At 49.8% G+C, this 18,635-nt stretch overlaps 1 protein-coding gene across 1 annotated transcript in view; it reads right to left on the bottom strand.

Moving 5' to 3' along the window:
• Positions 1-8,958: 8,958 nt before the first annotated feature.
• The window catches only part of TNN (tenascin N), a 36,180-nt gene continuing 26,503 nt past the window's right edge, over positions 8,959-18,635 (bottom strand). Inside the window, exons 10-16 of the mRNA XM_034779542.1 lie at positions 16,828-16,958; positions 16,073-16,205; positions 14,922-15,073; positions 13,024-13,120; positions 12,065-12,232; positions 11,110-11,273; positions 8,959-9,621 (exon numbers count right to left, since the gene is read on the bottom strand). Coding sequence (XP_034635433.1) covers positions 9,475-9,621; positions 11,110-11,273; positions 12,065-12,232; positions 13,024-13,120; positions 14,922-15,073; positions 16,073-16,205; positions 16,828-16,958 — 992 coding nt within the window. The 3' untranslated portion in view covers positions 8,959-9,474. The remainder of the gene's footprint in view (positions 9,622-11,109; positions 11,274-12,064; positions 12,233-13,023; positions 13,121-14,921; positions 15,074-16,072; positions 16,206-16,827; positions 16,959-18,635) is intronic.

Raw genomic sequence — 18,635 nt, 5'->3', positions numbered from 1 at the left:
TGGATCCCTCAATAATTGCACTGTTCTGTTAATTCCCCCTGAAGTATCTGGCCGCTTCCACAGTCGGAAGACAGGATGCTGGGCAAGATGGACCCAGTATGGCCATTCCCATGTTCTCATGCATTAATGGGTGCTGCACTTGTGAAAAATCTGTCCTGGTTGTGGGTGCTGAGCATGTCTGAAAATAAGCCCCTGAACTCTTTTGAAAAATCTAGTCCTTAACAAAGACCAAGAACTGGTCGGGCCAAGCTTGGGGTGTATTGGGAGAGCTATGTGCCTCTCAGGACTGGAATGGCAGAGGGTGCTTCACATCAGGAGTGAGGAGCATAGGCAGAGCTGGGTGGGAGTATGGAACTGAACGGCTGGGAGTGGCCATGAGTCAGGACCTAGGCAAAGCCAGCGAGAGGAGAGGACAGGAAGCTTTCATAGCACTTACTTATGCCAGCCCCGACTTTAAGCAAAACAACTAGTCCCTCACTTTTATGAGCTGACTTCATTAACTCCCTGGCAACAGAGCAAAATATCTGCACTGTCTGGGCTGGGCAGCAGAGTAACATCAAGATTTCGGCATGGACAGTATTTAACATTGAAAGATCTTTTCATGGGGGGGGTCAGATGTTTCATGGCCAGATTCCCCAAAATGAAGTGGACCTAGGGTTCCATCCTATGGCCATTTGTGAGTATTGCAGTGCCCTATTCCCATATCATATGGCTTTTCCAGGGGATTAAAACATATCCCACGTTGCAGGGCCGGCTCAAGCTTTTTTGCCGCCCCAAGCAGTGGGAAGGTGCGGGGGGGGGAGGAGGCAGAAAAGGAAAATCTGATTGAGCTGCTGCCGAAGTGCTGCTGAAGAAGAAGGGGAGTGAAGGACCCGCCGCCGAATTGCCGCCGGAGACCCGGACATGCCGCCCCAATAACGGACGGACTGCCGCCCCTTTCTATTGGCCGCCCCAGGCACCTGCTTCCTTCGCTAGTGCCTGGAGTCGGCCCGGCCATATTGAGTGCCACTCCTGGCATAGGCGCCAACTTCCCCTCTGCCCAGTGGGTGCTCCAACCCTCTCCCATGCCCCTGCACCGCTCTCGCCCCGCCCCCATTCCACCCCTTCCCCCAAGTCCCTGCCCCACCTCTTCTCCGCCTCCTCCCCTGAGCACGCCACATCTCCACACCTCTCCCTCCTGCCTGGAAAGTCCTAAGTGCCGCCAAACAGCTGTTAGGCAGCGGGAAGCGCTGGGAGGGCAGGGGAGGAGTGGAGGCGCAGCGTGCTAGGGGTGGGAGAAGGAGGGGAGAGCTTGGTTGCCGGTGGGTGCAGAGCACCCGCTAATTTTTTCCCATGAGTGCTCCAGCCCCAGAGAACCCACAGAGTCAGCATCTATGACTCCTAGTGAAAGATAGGAACCCAAAATAATCAGGCAAAAATAAACTTCCATCCAGAGCTACACATAAATATGTGGTTCTCATTTTTTGTGGAGGGCCCCATTTTGGAAAGAAGCAGAAACTGTCAGATGTCACATACAAAGCCTGCCTCGCCTATTGAATTCTTCTGCATTGACAGCCCTCCCTGAGGTCCAGCTTTTGGACTGGACCACTTTTGCCCCTGAGATTTGCTCAGTGAGCTCAGCAGCTGAGCCTCCTGCTCTGTGAGAAGAGATACATGAATTTCTCTATCAGATGTATCTAAATTTAGCACAGTGACATTGTGCACCTTTACAATACATTTTACCAACTCCGTATGTATATGCTGCCTTTGGATTTTGCTCTAGAGCCAGCAGTAGCTGAAATTATAGCCTCATTTGCCACACATTGTCCCTTACCCAGCCCCAATTGCACCTACTCATATCTATACAGTTCCCTGAACTAGATGAGTTAGTGGAATAGCTCATCACATACAGGCCAGTGTGGGGTTATCACATCACCATAGTAAAGAGTGACTTACCTGAGACCCTCTGACACACCCATATGCTCACTAGACATTCTCCTTTCTTTGGGTATCTTTGATTCAGTGGCTGGGGAAACATGCTGTGGGCTTCCAAGCCTCTCCAGGTAACTGCACTAGCACCTTGCTAAGTCCCTAGTTGCTGGCCTCTGTTCACACAGCTGTAGCCTTAGAAACATCAGACCAGTAACTGGGGAAGTGGTGAATAGAGGCCTAAGTCCCCAGCTGGTGGGAATCAGCATTGAAGCCAATGGAGCTATGCTGATTTACAGCAGCTGAAGAGCTGGTCAGAGTCTTTAGACCCCAGAAAGTGCCCATCTGTGTATTGTCCCAGATCCACAATGAGAGTGTTAAGCAGTTTATACAGCTTTGGCCCTCTGAGGACAGAACAGGTATGAAGATCTGCTCTAAACTTTTCTCATAGCAAGGAACTGCAGCAGTTCTGCATGCTGATTTCTCCTCTCCATGGTCTGCTTTGGCTGCGCTATGCTGAGAGGAGCAGTGGGGTGAGAGCAGGAGAGCTGTGAGCTAGGGAGGAGGAAGAAGGAGCTTTGGCTGCCTGCTCAGAAGCCGTGAGAGCAGCCAGCAGGGGCAACAAAGCTGGTGCCATGGCTCATTACCTGCCTGCAGCTCTGCTTAGAAGCAGGGGTGAAAGTAAGTCCAGTGACTTACTATGGGGCCAGCTCTGGCCCCCGGAAGGCGCGGGGCCTAAGGTGAAAGGGGCATGGCTGAGAAAGTCAGAGCCAGCCCACCCTGTAAGGTAAGTGCCCCCCCAGGTAGCAGCAAGAGCCCGGGACTCCCATGCTTCTACCATCTCGGCCCTGTAAATAGCCGCGGGAGCCCTGGGGAAGCGGCGGGGCTCCAGCGGCTATTTAAAGGACAGGGGTGGCAGAGGCAGCTGGAGCCCTGGACCCTTTAAATAGCCCCTGGAGCCCCCCCACTACCCCAGACTCCAGGGGCTATTTAAAAGGCCCGGAGCTCCCCTTGCTTCTACCACCCCGGCCCTGTAAATAGCTGCCGGAGCTCCCCTACTTCTACCGTCCCGGCCCCGTAAATAGCCACCGGAGCCCTGGAGTAGTGGCGGTGGGGCTCCGGCGGCTATTTACGGGGCCGGGACGGTAGAAGTAGGGGAGCTCTGGCAGCTATTTAAAGGGCCGGGGAAGTAGAAGCAGCGGGAGCCCTGGACTTTTTAAATAGCCCCCAGACCACCGCAGCCCTACCCCAGGGCTCCAGCAGTGGGGCTCTGGTGGCAATTTAAAGGACCTGGGGCTCCAGCCCCTGCTGGGAGCCCCAGGCCCTTTAAATTGTCCCCTGGGGAAGCCGGGCCGCCCTGGTACGGCAAACCGGCTCTTGAGGTGGGGTGGCTCAGAGTGACAGCAGGGGCTAATGTCTCTCTGGGTGACCCTTGTTAGGCAAGAGGGAGGGGACAGTGGAGACCCCTTTTGCAGGAATAGCCCCTGCCAGGAGCTGTCTTTAATCAGCAGCCTTTCTAACTGCCTCCTCCGAACTGCTAGAAGGAATTTTACTCAGAATAAGCCACCCCCCCCCATCCCCCCTCCCCCCACACACACACACACACACACTTGGGGCAGGTAATCCTTTCCGAGGCTGCACCTGTGTTGGGCCCGCTGCTGGTGGGGGGGTGGAACTGGCAATGATCCCTGAAGCTACAGCAGCCCTGCCTTCCATGACAGATGTTGGCCCATATGACTCACTCATGCTGCCTGTCCAGAAACTAAGGCCCTGAAGAGCTCTTGGGGTTACCCAGCTCAGCCTCCTCCCAACCCCACCCCTCAAAAGATGCCTCTAGCAGCTCATTTGAAGGGGATGAAGGGATTATATCACCCTATGTGCTGTTAATTTCAAGCTCCAGCCTCACACGCACTGAGAGCAGGGTCTGGGAAAGCTCACTTCATTTGTATATACAGCTTTCCCCCCACCCCCTTTCTTCCCCCTGACTTTCACACTGAACCCCAGTTCTGGAGTTAGCTGGAGCTTGTGGCTTTGGCGGATTCCCCCAGCACGGGCCATGGTAATTACCTCTCATCGCTCAATACACACCCGAAAGGCAAACTACATGTTTCCGTGGCAACTATACCTTTTCTGAGTTGTAGGAGAGTGAGATTGAAATGTACAGAAAGCGGTTTTGAAAGTGCTTAGTAAAGGCCCAGGGGAAACCTGTCAGTGGTAGTACAGAAAGCAGCAGATCTGGAAATGCCCAGAAGCTAAAAGCAACAGCTGAGAAATAAGACTAGTGGGGTTTCTAATTTCCAGGGGTCATCTCTACAGTCCAGGACCGTTCACCTGGCTCCCATGGAGTCCTGGGGCCTCTGGAGAGCCCACCAAAGGCTGGCTAGGAAAGGGGATCTTCAGTATTAGCACTGAGGGAGAGGAAGGGGAATTTCCACCACAGTTAAAATGTGTCACCATGTGGAAAAAAATGCACCTGTCTCTGGCTAGCGCTGGACAACGTAGCCTGAGTGGGACAAGGGCACTTTGAAGAGAAACACACCTCCCACCAGCAATTGGGTGGGGAGGCATAGCTCAGTGATTTGAGCATTGGCCTGCTAAACTCAGGGTTGTGAGTTCAATCCTTGAGGGGGCCATTTAGAGAACTGGGGTAAAAATCTGTCTGGGGATTGATCCTGCTTTGAGCAGGGGGTTGGGCTAGATGACGTCCTGAGGCTACCTCCCTTCAGGGCTGGTGCAAGGAAATTTCACCTAGGGCGCGAAACTTCCACCTTACGCCCCAGCCCTGCGGCAGCTCCCTGCCCCCCCTCCACCCTGAGGTGCCCCCCCGCTGCAGCTCCCCACCCCCTGGCCCAGGGAGCCGTGTGGCAGCGCGCTGACCCAGGGGTTCCCCTGGGCTGCCGGTGGTGGGCTGACCCGGGGAACCCCTGGGCTGCCTGCCGGTGGCTCAGACTCCCTCTCCCTCCCAGCGCAGCGGCCACTGAAAAGAAAAAAAAATGGGGGTGCTGCTTTTTGGAACCCCCAAATCTTGGCCCCCTAGGCAACTGCCTAGTTTGCCTAAATGGTAGCACCGGCCCTGCCTCCCTTCCACAAAGGGTAGATCCACGGTAGCCAGCGCTTCTGGGTGAACTGGAGCATCCAATCATGATTTAAAGACTCCTAGAGAATTTACCACATGCTCTGGGAAGCTATTCCAATGACCCTCAAATAGACCCTAAGGGTATGTCTACACTGTGATAAAAAACCCATGGCTGGCCTGGGTCAGCTGACTCGGGCTTGGGCTGTGGGGCTATAAAATTGCAGTGTAGACATTTTGGGGCTCAGGAGCCGGAGCCTTGAGATTCTGGGGGGAGGTCTCAGAGCCTGGGCTCAAGCCAGAAGGTCTACACTGCCATTTTTAGCCCTGTGAGCCTGAGTCAGCTGACCCAGGCCCTGAGACTCAGTGCTCTAGGGGTTTTTGTCACAGTATAGACGTACCCTACTAGCCTTGGATCAGTTCACAGCCTTCAGACCTTAAGCCAGTGATTATCCCACACACACTCCTCATCCCCTTCTGGGAGCATGCTAACTGCAATGGTTTAAAAATCACGACTCAGATCCTGCAAAAATTCTGTTTATTGTAACTGTATTGTGGCTTTGGCATGGCTTTTGATATTTGAAACCCTCCCCCCACCCATCCCTAGTGTGTGAGACAATTCATGTTGCCCACTCCCCCTGACTCATTGAGATGAGTTGTCCCCTGCTGCAGGAGCTCTCACCCCTACAGCTGCCCCTCCCCCACCCAGCAGCTAATTCTGCTCCCAGCCCCTAAATGAATCCCAGCCCCACATTAGTTGTGCCCCCCACCAATTCTGCCTCCCAGCCTCACCTTTGTTTCTCCTGTAGACCCTGGGTTTCTTCACTCCCACTCTATTCCAAACTGGGTATGGGGCTGCCGCAGGGTCCCCTCACTCCCTTCCAGGCTGGGTGTTGCGGGGAGGGGCAAAAGAACTATCTCCTCTTGCTTGGCAGGGGGAGGAAAGAAAAGGGGCCCAAAAGTGGGTGTTTCAGGGCCCAAGCAGCATAAAGGTTCCTTAGTGTAAAGAGAATCATACCCCTTGTGTTCTCATTTACACCAGAGCAAAGGAGGTGTGAAAGGCTCCCAGTAGGGCAAGTGTTTAGAAGTTTCTTTATTGGGAATGGTTATGATTCCTAGGCATTCTTTCTATTTAAGAAACATTTCAATTCAGCATTATGAACTAGACACACCGAAACACAGGATGTTCATGTTCCAACTGACACAGCTGATTAACCCTTTGGGGTAGTGATTGAATGTGACTGGCTCACACCAGTCTTGGTGAGCTGGTACTTCCCCCTGTTGGCTGCATTGTGTGCTCCAGGATCTGAGCTTTTCTTCACAAGCAAATGACGTCTCACCCTTAAGACTGTGAAGAAAATCTTCACCTTGTGAACTGGCTGTAAACCCATGCAGTGCTGCCTATCTTAATCTGCTGGAAACAACAGGTCAAAGAATAGCGTGAACTACCCTTGTTCATGTCAATGTGCTAATTCTGAGGCCTAATGATGACCATTTAAATGTCACCATTGTAATTATTTCAGTGCTGATGAAAAGGATGCAAGGAAAGAGAGGGACAATCAGGCCAAGTCTACACTACAGACCTATATCAGTATAACTATGTCGGACAGAGGTGTGAAAAATCCACAGCCTTGAGCAGTACAGTTATACTGACTTAGCACTGCCTACACGGGAGGTTTTGTCAACAGGAGAGTTTCTCCCATCGACACAGCTACCACCTCTTGGGAGGTGGATTAATTACACCGATGGGAGAAGCTCTCCTGTCAGTACAGGAGTGTCTTCACTTAAGTGCTGCAGCAGCACAGCTGCACTAGTGCTGTATGTGAAGACAACCCTCATACTGTGAAAATTCTTCACAGGCACCTGTGAGTGGCATCTTATTTTAGCATCATGAGCAGACAGAGCTTAGTACAACCACTTTTTTCTGCCCCTCCACCTCTTTATGAAGCCTGCCTAGGAGTTTGTGAACATGAATATACCGTACTCCCGCCTAGGCATTTGTTTTGGCTGGAAGACACCAGCTTTCCAAAGGTTACAATTAAATTATACAGAAGGATTTTAGCATGAAGAGACATGGAGCTGGAATTAGAGGACCCAAGACAACAGAGTTTAAACCAGGGTTGATTAACTTTACCAGCAGTTTAACAGAAAGCATATGTCATAACTATAAAGGGAAGGGTAACAGCTGTCCTGTGTACTGTACTATAAAATCCCTCCTGGCCAGAGACTCCAAAATCCTTTTCCCTGTAAAGGGTTAAGAAGCTCAGGTAACCTGGCTGGCATCTGACCTAAAGGACCAATAAGGGGACAAGATACTTCCAAATCTTGGGGGGGGGGGGGGAAAGGCTTTTGTTTGTGTTCTTTGTTTGGGAGGGCCTTCGCTCTCGGGACTGAGAGGGACCAGACTTCAATCCAGGTTCTCCACATCTTTCTAAACAAGTTTCTCCTATTTCAAACTTGTAAGTAAATAGCCAGGCAAGGCGTCTTAGTTTTCCTTTGTTTTCTCAACTTGTAAATGTACCTTTTACTAGAGTGTTTATCTTTGTTTGCTGTACTTTGAACCTAAGACTAGAGGCGAGTCCTCTGAGCTCTTTAAGTTTGATTACCCTGTAAGGTTAATTTCCATACTGATTTTACAGAGATGATTTTTACCTTTTTCTTTAATTAAAAGCCTTCTTTTTAAGAACCTGATTGATTTTTCCTTGTTTTAAGATCCAAGGGGTTTGGATCTTGATTCACCAGGAGTTGGTGGGAGGAAGGAGAGGAATGGTTAATTTCTCCTTGTTTTAGATCCAAGGGGGTTGGATCTGTATTCACCAGGAGTTGGTGGGAGGAAGGAGGGGAATGGTTAATTTCTCCTTGTTTTAGATCCAAGGGGGTTGGATCTGTATTCACCAGGAGTTGGTGGGAGGAAGGAGAGGAATGGTTAATTTCTCCTTGTTTTAGATCCAAGGAGTTTGGATCGGTATTCACCAAGGAATTGGTGAAGGTTTTTCAAGGCTTCCCAGGGGGGGAATCCATTGGAAATGGTGGCAGCGGACCAGGGCTAAGCTGGTAGTTAAGCTTAGAAGTTTTCATGCAGGCCCCTACATTTGTACCCTAAAGTTCAAAGTGGGGATACAGCCATGACAGCATATCATGATGCTCAACACCTGTCCTGGTGGGACTGTACCTTTAAGAGTAGAGAACGTTCTGCATCCAGCACTGAGAGGTGAAGGAAGAGGAGACAGGTACTGCATGGACCAAGGAGAGAGAGGGATGAGTGAAGAGATTTCTCTCCTGTGAAGAATTAGCTGTTGTATTCAAAATAATATTTAGTACTTAATTATCTTCAAAGCGCTTTGCCAGCGTTAACTAAGTAACACGCAAAACACCCCTCTGAGGTAGGTTGGTGACTATTATTCTCCCCATCTTGCAGATCAGAACACTGAGGCAGAGGGATTACATGAGTTGTCCGAGGTCACCAAAAGAATCCTATTCAGAGAACTCAGGTGCTCTCGGCTATTCTGATGTTGATGCCATGTGACAACAAATCCACTATTGGTACATATTCCTCATTCCAGTCCTCAGGATAAACCTGAACTCAGGGGCCTCATAACGAGTGGCTTTATAGTGACGCTGTTAGGTTTAATTTAGATGGGAAATGTAGGTTTTTTAAAAAGAAGCTTATACAAAAACTTAAAACTAGGTGAAATGTTCCCATGTTGTTTTTAAAATTCCAAAAGAAGCAGTGTTTGAAAACCAAATCTTTCTCCACAGTGTAGACAACCCAAGGACTGTGGCGTTGTGCTAGAGCATGAGGATCGGAAAGAGAAAGTAACTAGAGGCTGATTATTAATAAAAGCAAAGTGCAATGGCCTCTTTTCATCATCAAAGCTGGAAACTGGGAGAAGAAAAACACAGAGCAAAACCAGAAGCAAGTAAACTAGACTCTTAAAATTATCAACGCACGGGGTTATTTCCAACATAGATGAGGGTGCATTTTAACTTGATGCATTTTAACTTGACAAGATGATGCATTTTAACTTCACAATGCCCCCTTGAGGCCTGAGAAGTTACAGTAGTAGCTGGTAGCAATATCTAGTAGTGAAGGGCATTTGCAAATACGGGGGGTCAGCAACTTGGATTGTGGGAAGCAGCAGCATAAGTTTAAAGCTTGCTTGTAAGGTTCATAATGATCAGTGAAAATAGGTCACCTGTGTGCATTAGACCAGTCAGGTCCTTGTCGAGTTCAGCCTATCAGAATAGCTGTAAATGTTAATATTCCCCATCAGTCCCCTCCCACTCTGTGACTGGTGACTTTTGTCAATAGCCTCCAAATGCTTAAAGTAGGCTGGGTTGTGAACCCAGAGAGCTCAGAGCAGGGGCTGAAGCAGGCTGGGCATTGGTTACATAAGTATTGGAACAAGCTGTTCAAGTCCTTACACTTTGTTACAAAATAACGGAATTCCATTGTCAGGAATTGACAGGCTCGGCCCTGCTTGGAGGCCATTTTAGGCCCTGGTCGTCTTCCTCTTCCCTGCCTGAGACCTTTTTTTCCTCCCCAGGATTGGTTCATTGCTGGATGATTGAGGACGGATCTTCATTTCAGTGTAAGGGATGGAGAACAAATGGCCTTTCCATGGTGCCCAGTTGACCCCCTGGAAAGAGAACAAGGAATTCCCTGTATTAAGCATGTAAACCCTGGGTGGGGCACTGGGATACTAGAATACATAACTCAGATATTGGGAGGGTTATTATTTATTTGGATTTCTACCATAATAAGAAGAGGGAGTTCCTACCAGCCCTCTGGACACCCCAACACAAGTTAATATACGTAGAGTTGGTCACGCACCAGGATTGAACCCCCTACATGCATAACACATACAGAGACCTGTGTAAATAGATGTATTTTGTGTCATGCCCTGACACCAACAGACCAGGACCATTTCAGACAAGTTTCTAAGAAGGAGCCCATTTCTGAGCTGAGGTTTCCCTTGAGGAGCGTGTTATAGTGCTAACCACTCCCCCTTTGACAATTAGGACGTTCCAATTCAAACGTTCCTGCCCATTTGCAGCGGTAGCAGCATGGCATAAAGAGAGAGGTGGTTTCTCAGGGTATGTCTACACTGCAGCTGGGAGGTGTGATTCCCAGCCCCCAGAAAGACAGACTCACGCTAGCTCTGCTTGAGCTAGCAAGCTAAAAATAGCAGTGGGGGCATTGCAACACTGGTAGAAGCTGAGGCTGGTCGCCAGAGTCCAAGCCCGCCTGCCCCTGCCGTCAGTCTAATCCCAGATGCCTAGTCCAAGCCATCGCCCGTGCCACAACACCCACACTGCTTCAGTGTAGACATAACCTCAAGTAGCAAGGTCCTGTGCCATCTGTGGCTTTATAGGTTAAAAGTGCCACTTTGAATTCAATCCTGAAACCAATGAGCAGCCAGCGCAGAACATGGGGCAGCAGTGACATGTGTTGCCACCACCTAATTAGGTGGGCCCCTGGCCTGAGCATCATGTATACAGTGCTTTTCATATGCAACTTGTCTGAGATAATGCCCCAGCCTTTTACCTCTAGAGACAAGGGTTCAAATCCTGGCTTAGATCATGAGAGAGGTTCCATTATTCATGCTGTCCTTGCTCTCTGGATAAACACAGGATTCCAGTCTCCCATGTCTGTCAATCCAGCACCTTTCAGCACCACTAAATACACTGTTCAGTACTGTGATCAGCTAGCTAGTGGCAGTGTGTCTGCAGCTGTGTTTCAAAGGATGGAACTGGAACCACTCAGTGCGCATGTGTCTGTCTGTCTCATAGGCCCTATACCGATTACTATAAATGGACACTCGTTTAGTTCAAGCAGTAGGCTCTGTGCTGTCTGGGTTGAATGCTGCGAGTTCCATCCCTGCAGTCACTCTGAAGTTACAGGTGGCCATAGTGGGTACCCTAGTAACGACTGTGAGGTTCCTGCGCTGCCATGGGTTGATTACAATACACCCTTTTTAAAGGGAAGACGTATGCCTGATCTGTAACCATTGGATGAGCCTGGACAGCCCTTCCTGACTTGAGGCACCATCTGAGCTATCCAGCGTCACTCATGTCCCTGAAGCTGGTGAGAAGAAGCACACATGCTGCAGAACCCTGGCACTTGCCTCACTGTGCTTGTTTTCTCCATATTTGCCATTGAGGTTAGCTAAGTGGCAGTTCTTGTACCACCAGGCGCCATGGTGCGACCTTGCACAATTGCTCAGAGCCACATCGTTGTCCCTGTCCCAGGTGGTGAATTTCCAGCCATTGTGGTAAGTCAGCGCATCCCCTAAAAGAGGGGAGAAGGAGATGTTAGGCACAGCAATCTGGGGGTGCCACTATCAGACTGTTGGGGGGTGTGCTAGGAGAGTGCAGTTCCACAAAGTTGGAGATCCCCAGAGGGTGGGAGTGAGGGTTGGAAGGGATGGCGGGGTAGGTGGTAAATGGGGCAGGTGAGAGGATTGGAAGCCAAGGGCACAGGCATCATCATGGCAAGAAATACCTGGAGTACAGATGGCAAAGGCCATTATATCATCAAGATGGGAAGTAATGCTGGGCGAACTCCCAAGGAGTCTAAATTCCAGTTCAGTTGAGGATCAAGTTGCCATTCCTCCCCACAAAACCCTCCTCCTTCTCCCCACCTCCCAATGTTGTTTTCTTTGATTGGGAATGCCCAACAGCCCCTCCAATGTCTTCACAGGCTCATCTGCTGGAACCACTCCCTACTCTGGATTCTTCAGCAGGTGGCCTGCTGGGCCTGCTCCCCGAATCCAGTCGGAGGACAGTTCCGTGGGCCTCCTCCCTCTTCTCTGCCTCTTTATCCAGTGACAGGTGAGCCACACCTAGTCCCCCCTTTCTCAGGAGATGGCTTGGCGGGCCCACTCCCAAGGTCCAGCCAGAAATACCAATGTATATTTCTCTCCTTAGAGAAGCACCAGGAAGCAACCTGGCTTATGGGACTTCTAATGCATCCCAGTCTATTCCAACCCACATGCTGATGGGGAAAACAAGTGTCCCAGATTCCAGTGCTTGCTTCCATTATGTGAGACCGAAGAAGCAAGGATACAAAGCGTTCCTTACCGGCAGTGCCTTGGTAATTCCCCACAGAGAGCCTGTACTTATCCTTGCTTGAAGCCACCTGGAAGAAGTCATAGACAGCATAGGCAGAGTCATTGGAGGTTTGCAAATCCACCCGGATCTCATATTGGATGGGAGTACTGCTAGTGAGATTGTGCAATTTGTCAAGACCTGGGAGAAGAATCCAAGGTAATTATTCTATAGAGGGAAAACCAATGTCAAAATTCATTCACTTTCTCTGTTCCAAGGTTCTTCTTGCCACATTTGTGGTTAAATCAGTGGTTTGCTCCTTCTCATCCCACCTTCTTCCCCTATTTGATTCCGAAGTTACATCATACTGATAAGGATGAGTTTGCACCATCACACGCGGCTTCATGGCAGCAGAGAGTGACATCAGAAACATAGGAATCTGAGGTCACTGCTAGATCAAGGAGAATAATCCAAACTCTGAAGGAACATTCACTATCTCTAAGCAAATCTAAAGACCCCAACCACTGTCGTATCTAGGTGCTGAATTCGCCAATCTAAGCAGAGTCAGCTGAAACAGCAGGAAAGGAGACACAGAAAATGACTTGCCAAGTACAGTACTTTTTGTTCCTATTCTTCATGTTTCAGCGAATGCCACATTCTCCTTTAAATCAGTGCACTAATATCTTGTGACTCCTCTCCTGGTACAGGATCACAAAACCCCTGAACTGAACCTCTTCTGAGGTACAGAAAACATTGGTTCACTCTGAGTGACAGCCTGATGAAGTTCAGTGGGCACTGGATTGGATTCATTTGCCTATGCACTTCCAAACAAGAGCAGAAGCAGACAAGCCCAGGGCTGTACCCATGATATTTCCAACCTGACTGCAGACCTGAGAAGTTTGCATATTTCAGATAAGCATCAAAATGCCAGCCAGCCTCTACAAAGCCTGTCTAACTGTCCACCCTTCACCTGTCACATACAGATACAGTACCAAGCCAAAATTCCCCCAGGGGATCTCCAAAGCCTTCGACATAATTCCTCCAGCGCTTGTAGAAATCCAGCTGCCCTGTGTTCCGCCTCTGAAACACCTGCAAAACAAGCACTGCTGAATGAATCATGAACAATTGGGTAAATTATCCTCATTTTCTGTGTGTGGAATATTCACTAGCAGATGGCAATTTCCTCCATTTCTCCATGATTCCAATCTGTCCACAAAGAATGGGCGTTAATGAGTGTTCAGAATTCAAGCTGTTGGAAAAATGGGATTGGCCAGGTGATTTCATATGCTTTTTTTTAATGTTCCCTGATTGGATAAGCACACAAGCTCTTCCAATGCATACACTTGCGACTAGAAATTTAAAATTTGCTTTACACAAATGTTTGCCCTATTATAACTCAAATCACACTCATGTTTGTGGATAGTGAGGATAAAAGGAACACAAACCTCCCAAATGTGGTATAAACACCTACATAAACAGGAACTAGCTATACAACAGGACCAACAAGAACTTTTTTTTTTACATGTGAATGAATATTCATGGAAAATTGTTTGCATTATTCAGCCTTCACTAAAATAAAAACGTAAAAAATAAAAAGAGAGATGAAGATAATCTTACTCTAGTGGAGAATGGGAGAGACACTGCACAGAGAGACACTCCCAGAATCACAGTTTTATGCTCCTGCCCTTAGGTCATGGTTTCTGTGCTGTGGCCAGCAGTCCACTAGGAACTGGACTCAAGACTGCTTGTTCATTTCACATGAGCCACCATGCAGTTATCAGGTAGTAAGGAAATTCAGTCACTAACACCTTTGGCCTGACTGGAATAAGGGACCAACCAGTGAAATACTTTATATCTCAATGAGCCTGACCCAGTCCACAACCACCACACCTGTGATTGGCGTTTCCCCCACATCAATCCCAAAAGGGTTAAGGAAGCGGAGAAAGGGCTGGATAGTGAGATAGGCCACATGAGGAGATTAGGTTGGAGAAGCAACTCCTGATTGGAAGATGGAGCTCAGCTGAGCAGATGTGGGGCTGGGCTGGACTAATACAAAGCCAGGAAGCTGGCAACAGAAATGGCTGCAGTGAGGAAGTCTGCATCCACCCTCTGTGTATTAGAGAGGGAAGGAGGGAGGCCAGGGAAAGAGTGGGACCCTGGCCCTTAGGGAAGGGCGTACCCGGGAGAGAAAAGGGTGGAAAAGAAAGCCTATTGGAGGCAGAGTAGGAAGCATCCTAGGGAGAAAGCAGCAAGATTGAACACTGAGCAGACTTTGGCTGTGTGTTGCAGGTGCCCTTGACTGGAACCTGAAGTAGTGGGTGGCCCCGGGTTCCCCTACCTGCCACTGACAGAGTGGCAGTGTCTGCACAGCAGGCCTAGTGAGACTTCTTACCCCAGAAGGGAAAACCACATAATGATCTGGCCAGAGGGCTGAGTCCTGAAGACAAAGCTGCAGCTGCTGGAGCAAGAGGTGGGCTGCAGAGTGAGCGAGAGAACAATGGAGAGAGAGACTACAAAAGGAGGAGTTGGACCTGGAAGAGAGCTAATCCCCAGAACAGCAAGGAGGAGGCGCCACCTGCAGTGAGTAGAGCATGCCATGACACCACAATTGGCATCCTCGTTGGCAGTCTCAGCAGAGGCCAAGGACTGAACAGGCATACAGGCAACTATCCCCTTGCCCCTAAAGATGGTACTTCCCAGGCAAGAGTTGAGAAACACAGATGTGGAGCTGCAGAGTAAGAAGAGGGATACTTCCAGTGCTGCTGCCCATGTCATGCCTGTGCTGGCCATAAACAGAAGATTTCAGTCTCCAGGGATGTCAGCGCAGCGTTAGAGTCACTTGATTTTTTAAAAAAGTACACAGCTGTGCAAAGACCCCAGCACCACTCACTATCCATCCACCTCCGTCGGTGGTCATGTCGCAGTACACCTGCATGGGCCTGCCAGCATCACCATTCAAGTAGATCATGTACATGCCACTGGTGGCATTCCCATTTTGCTGGGTCTGGCTGCAGTCAGCAGGATATGGGTAGAGGAAGGCAACTGTGGGAACAAGACAAGGAAAAACTCACATCAGCAAGTCTGAAAAGGAAGCTGGAGAGGCGTTCCCAACTGAGTCTCCTGAAGAGGATGTGGTTTGAACAGGGGCACAGGAACAATGACAGCCTTAGGCTTATGGGTCATATAGAGTCCTGCACCATATGCACACCCCCAGGCACCTACCAGCTGGAGCACAAACCTGGATGCCCTGGGTCCTGCCATGCTCTGGTAAAGACTGCCCTCCATCTAAGCTGCATATTAGCTTTACCTGCTGCCTACCTGGCCCATGAATAGGGTCACTAGAAGCTGCAGGAGGCAGCCTGGTCCTTGAGAGGGTCTCAGAAAGCAGGATTTTTCTAGGGATGGTGGAGTCATAGATGTGTAGTAAGTACTGGCTCTCAATGGAGAGGGAGCTCACTAATCTCTCCCCACATGCACCATTTGTCCACAATGGGCAATGCCTTCCCCAATAGGACAAACTCCTGCATCACGTTGGCATGAAAGGCACCTTAAAAGGATGCCATTTTGATGCAAGTTTCCTGGACCCTGTTAGTGAATTTGGGCACCTCTTGAATGCCACAAGCAGTGCTTGCAAGATACGAGTTGCCCCCATGCTACTGGGATGATGCAAGCAGATCCGGAGTTGGTGATCGACTTCCCTACTTCCAATCAGCTTTTCACAGTCTATCTACTATACTCAACTGGCAGGCTCTGTCAGCAACATCATCCAGACAGATCTGAATCTCCATATAAGCCATCCCACTGTGTCACTTCATGCTCTTCCCCCACTGCATCTCCAACCTGCCATACAGCCTGGCCCAGGGCACTGGACTGGAAGTCAGGAGATCTGTGTTCTATTCCCAACTCACTGACTTACTGAATGACCTTTGATAAGTCATTTAATCTCTCTGGGCCTCTGTAAAGTGGAATCATCACCACTAACCCTTAACCGTGAAATGCTACAGATGAGATGTGCTAAGTATTATTAGTGCCAAGCCCTACCTGTCAAGAAGGTGTTGGCTGCCTTTCTGCTCCGGCGGTCACCCTTAAAGGCCACCATGTAGACTGTGTACCTCACTCCTTGTCCCAGGCCTTCCAGTATGAACCTTCGCTCATTAGGACCCAGTTGCACTTCCTGCCAAAAAAAGAAAAGATAGATTAACGATCTGCCAAGCTCCATAGTCTGCGTCATCTATTCCCAGCCATACTGCTTCTATTCTCTGCATGCTTTTGGAGGTGAGCAGGGCACAGTCAGAAGAATACTCGTAGCAGGGTGTACCCCATAAATACAGGGCCATCTGCATATTAGTGGGTAAGTTGAGGATTCCCTGTCCCTGGAATGAGGATTTGGGGGAAAAAGTGAACTTGCACAGACCCTACAGATAACTGTATCCACAGGGAATAGACTGCATGCACATTCGCGAATGAGATACCTCATGTGCATGGAGCCCTCCGACACGTATAAACACATTGGAAAAGCAAAGTTAAATACACATCTTCTATTGTGTGAAGGATCTGCCCAATCCACAACACCCAGCAGCAGTCACAGTGGTATGTGCCATCCAGTAGGGCACCAGCTCCTCCCAACAAGTGTAATTAAGATGGAATATTCCACTCCCTGAGACACCTTCCCACTTAAATTCTAAGGTTGTGCATATGTTCTTGATAATGGGATCTGATTGACTAAACCCAACTTCCCATGTGCACTTTAAACTGGGGCAGTTTGTAACAAGAAGGAATTGAAGAGCTCACAGTACCTTGCTGGTGCCATCTGGAGCCTGGTAGGTCAGAGTGTAGCCACCGATCTGTGCAGCAGGTGGTGTCCAGTTAACTATGCCACTGGACTGTGTCACATCTGATACACGGAGGTTCTTGGGAGGGTCAATTTCTATTTCAAACAAAAAGCAGAGAACAGAATCAAACTCTGATTGTACAAGTACCTCTGAGAAGAAGCAACCCATAGAGTGAATCTTTAGCATAGGGCATGGAGGTATAGAGCGTTTGGTTTCCAGTATTATTAACTGGGACTCTGCAACTACAGAAACTATATTTCATGGTTAACAAGGAGGAACGTGTGAGGTACATTAGCAATGTGTTGGGGCCCAGAACTAGTAAAGACTGCTGCAGATCAGGCTTCAGATGCACTGGCACGGGAGCTGAAATGGAAATAGCATGGGGTATTGTAGGTCAGACATGAGGTGGCACCCTGGACTGAAATAGCATAGGGTAATACCGAGTGAAGACGGGATTGCATTGGCAGAGTTGTGAGGGCATCCAGAGCCGGAATACCTGATGATCTGAATTTGTGTTCACTGGCAGAACTACATGGGATAAGCTCACACAATATGTGCCTGCACCCAGAGGCAAAACCAAGCTCATCTTCAGCCAGTGTTACCTGTCCCACATGTTTATGATCACCAAAATACACCCCTCTTTCCTTAAAAACGAGCTAACCAGCCTGAAAGCAAATACGTATTTCTCACTTCTAAAGACGGAGGAGTTAAGGGTCGATATAAGGGATTGGGGCGTAGGTGCTCTGGCCTAGCTGTCATGGCTGGGTGGGTGGCCACCAGTCAAGGATGGCCATGAGGCAGAATCAGCAAGCAGGGCTCAAAGTAAGCACTAGAGCCAAGGATAAGGAAGGGTCAGGGTCAGAGTCAGCCCAGGGTCAGAAACCCGAGATTGGATGTAGCTATCAGGCTGGAATCAGGTGGCAAGAATCAGGCTAGGGCTGGAGGTCCGAGCTCAGAGATCGTAACAAGACTGGAATCAGGAGACCAGAGTAAGGCTCAAAGTCAGGCTGGGGTCAGAGACTGGAGATCAGAAAGTGAGGTGAGGTCTGGAGTTACAGCAGGCCAGAGATCAGTGTGGTTGTCCAGACAACTTCCTGGAGCACCCTCTAGGATTAAATAGTGAACATGGGCCAATCAGAAGGCCGCAGGGGGCTGTTGCTCTGGATCCTTTGGGTGGTACTTCCTGCAGTGCCTGATCTCCACAGTGCCCCTTGAATGTGGCTCTGTATGGCCACCTCCTGGCGATGTGGGAACGGACTCCACAAACCCAGATTCTAGTCCCACAGATCCTTCAGTCATGGTGCAGACATATGAATTACCTCTTTCTCCAGAGTAGGGTTACCATATTTTATGCCTCCAAATGGAGGACACTCCACGGGCCCCGGCCCCGCCCCCAGCCCCGCCCCCGCCCCAACTCCGCCCCCTCCCCTGCTTCCCGCAAACATTTAATTCGCGGGAAGCCTGAAGCAGGTAAGGGGGAATGTGGGGGGAGGAGGCGCGGCCCAGGCTGGCCCCCCGGCGGCTCCAACCTGGGTCGGCTTGGGCCCTGGGGTGCCGGCCCCAGCCGACCACCCCCGGCCCGCCCAGCACTGCCGGCCCCCGGCGGCCCAGCACACCCCCCGCTATCCCGGACCTGCTCCCGGCCCCGCGGCCCAGCGCACCCCCCGGCAGCCGGCCCCGCCACCCCGGACCGGCCCGCGGCCCCGCGCACCCCCCCCCCACTTGAAAAAGAATCATGAGATAGATATTTTTAAACTGAGTACAAAAAAAAA

The sequence above is a fragment of the Trachemys scripta genome, chromosome 8, assembly GCF_013100865.1.
Source record: "Trachemys scripta elegans isolate TJP31775 chromosome 8, CAS_Tse_1.0, whole genome shotgun sequence".
Lineage (NCBI taxonomy): Eukaryota > Metazoa > Chordata > Testudines > Emydidae > Trachemys > Trachemys scripta.
Note: the sequence above shows the minus strand (reverse complement) of the source record. Positions and strands in the feature narration are given on the sequence as shown.